Source organism: Crocodylus porosus, unplaced genomic scaffold, assembly GCF_001723895.1.
Source record: "Crocodylus porosus isolate Cpor-Errol unplaced genomic scaffold, CroPor_comp1, whole genome shotgun sequence".
NCBI classification, from domain to species: Eukaryota; Metazoa; Chordata; order Crocodylia; family Crocodylidae; genus Crocodylus; species Crocodylus porosus.
In genome coordinates this window covers 42,872,656-42,880,001 of record NW_017728948.1, presented here as the reverse complement: position 1 = coordinate 42,880,001, position 7,346 = coordinate 42,872,656, and the positions used below count along the sequence as shown (strand labels likewise).

Below are 7,346 nucleotides of genomic sequence, written 5' to 3'. Positions count from 1 at the left end.
ATTGGAAACATCACATTGTACAAACTATGACCGGGGGGACAAAAAAAAAAAAAAAAAAAAAAAAATGTTGCTTTAGTCTAGTTTTTATTGGAGCTATCCTCCATCCAGCTAACAGTGTACTAAGCTAGTTTACGGCACTGGGAAGGGAACAAGAGCTTCTCATTGATCCCAGTTTCTTATCTCCTTATGTTCTCATTATTAGCAGTTGATAGATCTTACCATTTTGCTACACTTAAGTGAAGCATCTGTTCTGGAAGTTATTCCAGATATTCTTTTCAATCTTTTTAGACTAATTGGTTTGGTAATGCTGCAAAATGCTACTAAAGTTGCATAGTGTATTTATAGTACCTCCATCTCATCACTTTTCTAGCAGCACTCAAGCTTTACCCCATGTCCTTGATGGTCCAGAGGGCTTGAGCCTAAAGCTCTACTTGACTAAAGCTGGAATATTTTGGAACAGGGTTAGGAACAACAAAAGTTTGATTTAAACTAACGCTGCAATGAACAGAGATGCCTGTAGTAACTCTGATTAGCTTCTGCAGGTAATAATAATCAGTGTATTACAAAGTGATCTAATACTATGTAGATTGCGGTACATTTAATAACGTACCTATTTTTAGCTTGAAATATAACATATGGTAAATAACCTTGACTGTCAGAACTTATGGAGCCTAGGTGTGAGAGAAAAAGTGTGTGAACAGTAACTATGTTGCATATAGGCAAGGTATTTACCATCTTTATCCATCTGAGTTTTCTGAATCTCTCTTCTCTCTTTCTCTCTTTCTCTAACATAGTCTAGTGGAATTGTCTCTTTTTTTCATTCTGTTTTTAATTAATACAGGTTTTTCGTTCTCTCATTCTTGAATATATAAAGAAAAACGGCCAATTTCCTCCAAGCTTCAGTAAATCACTGATGCTGCACATTTTTTATATGCACAGCCTTAAACAAAAGCTGGTCAGCAACATCCTGTGCAGTTATATCCTTAACTGAGTGTGGTTAAGCAGTTCATGAGAGTTAAAAGAAAAAAATAACTGCAGTATGAGAACGATCTTTGGTTACCAAATGTTCACGGTTTTTGCCTTAATGTGTTGTCTGTCTTTTGTCAAAAGAACTCCATTGCTAAAAAAAAAAAGCAGTTTTGGCCTTTTTATAAAGGTCATACGTTAGAAGCGTGAGAAGTTAGAACAGATTAGAACTGTGTAGTGGCTGGCACATGGAACATTTCAGAGATTTGAAATCTGGCTTAAGCCTGTTTGGAACAGCTTCCTATCTCTCACCCTAAAATTCAAGCTATTTAAAAACAGAATTCTCTCTGCAATTGCACCTGTATTATATTACAAGACTTTTTTTTTTTAAAATAATTTCTCTGCCTAGCTCAAATGACTTTGTATTATAAATAGACTTCAAAAACTTTTATATCCAGGGTCTCAGCTCCTCATGAGCCTAGCAAACAGTTGGCTGAGGTTCTTAGCTGAAGCTGTATGGCATAGCAGGAAGCTGGGTATAGTTCTGATACAGGCTGTTTTGCAAACCACTTTTGAAACCTTCCTAGCAAGCAGGGCTCTATCAGGCTTCAGTGAATCTTAACCACCTCCTCAAAACTGTTTGATTTAAAAGTATGTTTAATATTTGACAGAATATTGCTCCATCACAATTTCTGAGTGACCTTCTTAATGTAGGAAGCTCTGGGAAAGTGGGAAAATGTGTGATTTTTGTCTTTAAAAATCTAATTGCTAATTTAGAAAGCTTTCAGGGTATAGCGGGGAGGTTTGGGTTTTTTTTTTTTTTTTCAGTATTGCACATTTATTTTATGTGCCCAACATCTGAGTGGCTTCAGATTGATATTTCCCCATATTTTTGTTATATTTATGGTTTCTAGAAGATGCAACCTAGTAGAAACCACCACCTTACTCAACACCACCCCTCATATTCAAGATTGAAAAAAATCAGTATGGTTGTTGTGCTGAACTGAATGATGTCAAGGGTGAGAATTGGACATCTTCCTGGGGGAGGGGGGGGGCTCTGAAATCCTGAGCTAATAAAAAAACCCCAACATGTAGCCCAGAGTTGGGTATCTATCTTTCAAAGGGGACAGGGATTATATTCAGATACACCAATTGGCCTAATAGTTCTTACTAGCCAGCTCCAAGTACCTTTCTACTCTGGAGCACTCTTTGGAATCAGCTAACTTTCTAAACTTATTTTACAGGGATTCTGGTTGATTATTCCTTAGAGATCTAGACAAGGGAAACCTCCAAGTTCTAGGTGTTAGGACACCTAAATACAAGTGCCTACAAGAATTATTTTTGTCTGGCCCAAAGACCCATATTGTAAGCATGTGCCCATGTCAGTTTTACAGAGAAGAGGACCATAGGAAATAAGGTTTGGAAGGGACCTTTTTAGGGCCATTTAGTTCAAAGCCCTGCTCATCCCTGATTACACCATTCTAGCCAAGTTCCATCCAACCTGCTTTTGAAAGTTTCCAAGGATGGAGTTTCCAAAACTTATCTAAGTAGAAATTCCTGTTAATCTCCAGCCTAAATTTCCCCCTTGAGTTTGGCATAAAACACAGAACCAAACTGACCATAGTACCAGACCCAACAGAACTAAACTTGCAAAACGCACAATGTTCCAAATAGGACTGACATGTACCCTTCTCCCTAAAGACCTATTTAAATATATAGGGACATGCTACAAGTTTTTTCTAGTATTTATATTTATAGCACCAAAGACATGCCTATTTATAGGAAGGAAGATAAGTGTTTCTCTTTTCTCAGTTTCTGAAATTGGCTTAAGATAAACCTGTTTGGATGTAGCATCAGACTGAACTGATTTAGGTAAAACCAGTTTCTGGAACTTCTGTCATAGACCCCTTCCCAGTTCAAGTAAACTCATTCCCCCAGCATCCCAGGATGCTTTACAGCTCTTGGCTATGCTGTCTGCTCCAGCAGAGCAGGGTTGGCCCTGCCCTTCTTCTCCTGAGCCACAACACTATCACTGCTCTGGCTGACTGAAAATAGGGTAAGGGGGAAACCTGGCTCCAGCTGAGGCCTGTCCAGTTGGGACAAAGCAGGAGGGGACTATGGCCAGATGCCCACCCAGGTTGGCATACTGATAAACCTCTTTCCCCTCCCACACTGAACCTCAGCTAAGATCCACTGAAGTGGACAGTGGGGTCATGGCCAGATGCTGGGCCAGGCTGGCATGCTGAGTGGGGGAGGGAGGGTTTAACTCCCCTCCCCTGCCTGCATGGGACCCCAGCTGGGGTGTGCATGGTGGGGGTGGAGCAACCCGTGCCAGACTTTTCTCCACTCCTGCCAGGCAGACCCCAGTGGGTCCTCAGTGGGTGGGGGAGGGGCTTAAAACCCCGATGCCTCTGACAATGCCCCTTGCACCCTCCCCCCCCCCCGTTGAGTGGGGAGCAGGGCAGAAGCCTGGCAGGGGCCGATTTTTCTCTCCCCTCCCCTGCCCCAGGCACACCCTGGCTGGGGTCAGTACAGGCTGGGGGGAGTTTAACCCCCTGCTTCAGTCACATACTCAGTGGGCTCGCTGGGGCCTGGCCATGCCCGCCCCTTAACTCATTCAAGAAGCGGGGAAAAGCCTTGGAGAGCTTCTCTCCTAGCTTCCCTCCCTTCCCTTTGGCAGTGGCTGGAAGGTGTGCTCTAGCACCCCTTCCCTCCCACAGCTTTTGGCCTGACCCACTGCCTGTGTGTGGCCGCATTTCAAGAATCAAAAGTTAACGTCTGTCCACTTGCTTCTTGGTCCAATCTAGGCAGTTTAAGTTAACCTGCAAAGATTGAACTGATTCAGCCTCAGGCTTTTTGATGGTCTGTATTTAGACTTTAAGTTTAGGGAACTCTATTTGACGGCCTTTGTGGACTCCAGCTGTAGTAGGATGTCATTAGGGGAAAGGCAGGCCAGGGCAGGGCAGGAAGGCAGCTTTTTGCTAAGTAGTAAGGTTTCCATAACATGAACCTAAGTCTATCAAAAAAACCATTTTAAATGTAAGGGAAGAAAAACTATTTGTTTTGTGGTCTTTAAATTAATTGGGAAGGCATGGTATTAACTCTGAGGTTGTGGCAAAAGGAAATGTGATGTCTTAACAGTTTCACTGGGAGCAATTTTTTGTTGTAAGCTACTTTTCATCATTAGTACTTGCTTGTTGTAGTAGACAAAGTACCAGGACTCAGTTGAAATGAAAGTCTATGTTACCTTTTAACTTTTGTTGCTACCCTGTTAATCCATGTTGTCTTTTTCTTCTGTCAGCCATATTTCCATGGCATTAGGATTAGCAGAAAAGCTCCTATAGGTAAAGCACCAGTTCAGCAATAATTAAGATCTTTCCATGATAAGTTCCTGGTCTAACTTCCAACTTTCTAAATCTTTAACCTGATTTGTGGAAGTTTACCAAGTTTCTCTGCTGTAAATGGAGAGAGTGTATTTGTGTGTTTGCACACAAACTGCCATCGTGACTTATTTGATTCAGAGAACCTGTCCAAAATGCATTTATATTAGGGGCAGAGGTGGAGGAGTGGGAGCCCTGCAAATCTTAATATTTTATATAAGGAATAGTTGCTACTTACATTAAATCTGAGTAATGAGCTACAGTACCAGATACATCCAGTAGATGCCTGCAAACACCATAATATAATCATATGTGAATGTCTGTAGAAGGGGCAGCAATAATAGAAATTTGTTTTGTCAAGTGAATAGGTATAGAATTTAATGCAACAAATAAAACATTACTAAGTTAATTTATTTTCAAACATAAAGGTTTAATGACAATATATACTATTCACAGGTCATTCACTACACTGTGCCAATGTACTAAGATTAAAAAAAGAGTAGTTTTTCACATGCATATTCATTTGAAGTATATCGCTATTTTTGATAATTGTCTAAGCTAAGTAGCTTTCATGCACATAGTACATATATGCCTTCAACTAAAGCATCAGCAAAGTACCGTGTTTTATATGTAAGTAGTAATATACTGAACTTGATATATGTTCAATAGCTGCTCAGTGGCTAACCATAACATGGTATATTAAGGCCTTGTGTAGATAGGTTTTAAAAATAAGTATATATTTTTCCACTTAAAGCATTCATTATTGTAACTAGCAAAAGTATATGAGGAACTTAGACTTGAGGTCTGTTCAGATGCTATTTTTGTTGCTGCTGTTCCCTTCAGGGGAGAGTAAATACTAGATGTGCATTTGAGATCTCTTAATCAGAAGATAAATTCACCCAGGCAAAGTAAGGGAGGAAATTCTATCTCTGAAGTCAAAGAGTGTTAAAAAAAATGCTTATTATACACTCTACCAATTTCTGGTTTTTCTAATGGCAAGCACTGAAATTTGACTAACCACAATTAATAGTTGCCTTGCTAATACAGTGAGGGGGTGACCTGAACCATTTTTACTTTAAAAAAAGAAAGTGATTCATTAAAAAGATCAAGGGAGGCACATTGTGGCCTACTTGAGTTTGCCTGGCTGCTTCTCCTGTTATCATTTTTCACTGACTTGTAGGGGATCTTGTCACTCCTACCTCGGTCTCATTCCTTTTCAGAACTAAAGGCAAAATCCAGTGTACTTCTGTTGCTGCCTTCTTACTAACTGACATCCTGGAAAATACCATCTGATATTATGATCTCTGGGGGGAAAAAGCCAATTTGGCTACACAAATAATTTGTCTGTATACTATGTCTACTAAAATCATAAAAGATATCCAAGGTAAACTACTTTTTGTTGTGAATCTGCGGGGTGCAATGGAATTTTGAAATACAGAGTTTTTGTAAAACTGTATTTTGTAGAATGAGAATTGATTTACTTATGGATAAAGCACTTGGGTTTGTATACCTTTCAGAAAGGAGCAGCTACAAAAAGTTGCAACTGATATTTTATGGTAAATGCTAATAGCTCAGAAGTTTTTGATGCAACTTTAATGTATTGAATAAGTAATAGCACAATATGAATAAGTGTGAACTTTACAAACATCCTGGCAAACATCTCTAGCTAGAATAATTTAAAGTTCTTAAAGGTGGTATTAATTATTTCTGTTGGTTATATATAGGATGTGTATTCGAAGGGGATAATCCTACTTTCAGCTATAGCTTCAGTCAGAGTCCATGGGGAAAATAAATTTGCAGTTGTCACAGCTAATAGGACATTTGTTTTCCGTGTGGAAAAGGAAGGTAAGTGGAGCACATGATATTAATGGCAATTGTTACATCATCATATCAGTGTCTATATGTAAAATGACTTCCTAATAAGCGCTTGTCACCGTTCTTAAGTCATCTTGGGTTCATCAATGGGATGCAAGATAGATGCAAGTGTTACAATAAAGCTTTATTCCATATATCCTATGTGAGTTGTTTTGCCAGTTACAGGAAAGGCGAGAGTTGAGTCTTGTGATTTGCAAAGTAAATTAGCAACAAAGTTTCTGAACTCCCTGGCAGACAAGATTATTTAGGTAAATCTGACATATTAGCGAATTGCCCATCGAGAATGATGGGGGTGGAGGGTGGGTGTGGATAGAGTACTGCCACCTATTACACCACACCGCCACCACCTCCCAGGAGCAGAGTGGGAAAGCCTGCCCCAGTGTTCCCTCCAACCCCTTCCACCAGCACCCCAGGCCGTTGCCCGCTGCCTCTTGTGCCACTGGCCTTGCCCCCCCCCACTCCATCCCTGTCATCATAGCAGTGCTTTGCCACTGGCCTCACCCCCCACTTCGCCTACACCATCATGGAGGCGCTCTGCACTCTGGTTGTTTCATTGGTTAATGAAACAACCAATCAGAGTGCTCCAAGAGCCTTATGGATAGACAGAGAGATGGACTAAGTCACTTATATAAGAACGTTATTAGACCAGCTCAAATAGTTGGAAAAATTCTTCTTTGCAAGCTTTCAGGTACAAATACCCTTTGGCCTTCAGGCTGAGGAAGCATCTGCAGTTGGTCTCTGCTCTTCCTGGATGGAAAGAATAGTGAAGAAGCCAGAGGCTGATATAAAAGATATCAGATTGACCTAAAGAACCTTACATCCTATACGGCTACAATCTTTACCCCTTAATCCTCTGGGCATTTTAGCTTTAAGCCTAGCTGAGATGCACTCTTGACTGAAGAGTGCTTTCATTTTCCATAGCCCAAATGCTATGTGCATTAAATGCATCTTTATCTAATGAAACTCAACTCAAGGACTCTCAATTCAGACCACCTTTGCAGCAGGCCTGCCATTTTCTCTGTCTATGGAGGTACACTATAATACCTCCTCCACCCCAGCTTTTGCTGGGCACAAGCAAAAAAAATAAAATTAAAAAAAATAAAAATAAAATTTTTTATGTTCAAC

At 40.3% G+C, this 7,346-nt stretch overlaps 1 protein-coding gene across 2 annotated transcripts in view; it reads left to right on the top strand.

Moving 5' to 3' along the window:
- Positions 1–7,346, top strand: part of ARAP2 (ArfGAP with RhoGAP domain, ankyrin repeat and PH domain 2) — a 214,050-nt gene that overhangs the window by 53,337 nt on the left and 153,367 nt on the right. For both annotated transcript variants that reach the window (XM_019553196.1, XM_019553195.1), the window contains exon 8: positions 6,071–6,191. In XM_019553196.1, coding sequence (XP_019408741.1) covers positions 6,071–6,191 — 121 coding nt within the window. The remainder of the gene's footprint in view (positions 1–6,070; positions 6,192–7,346) is intronic.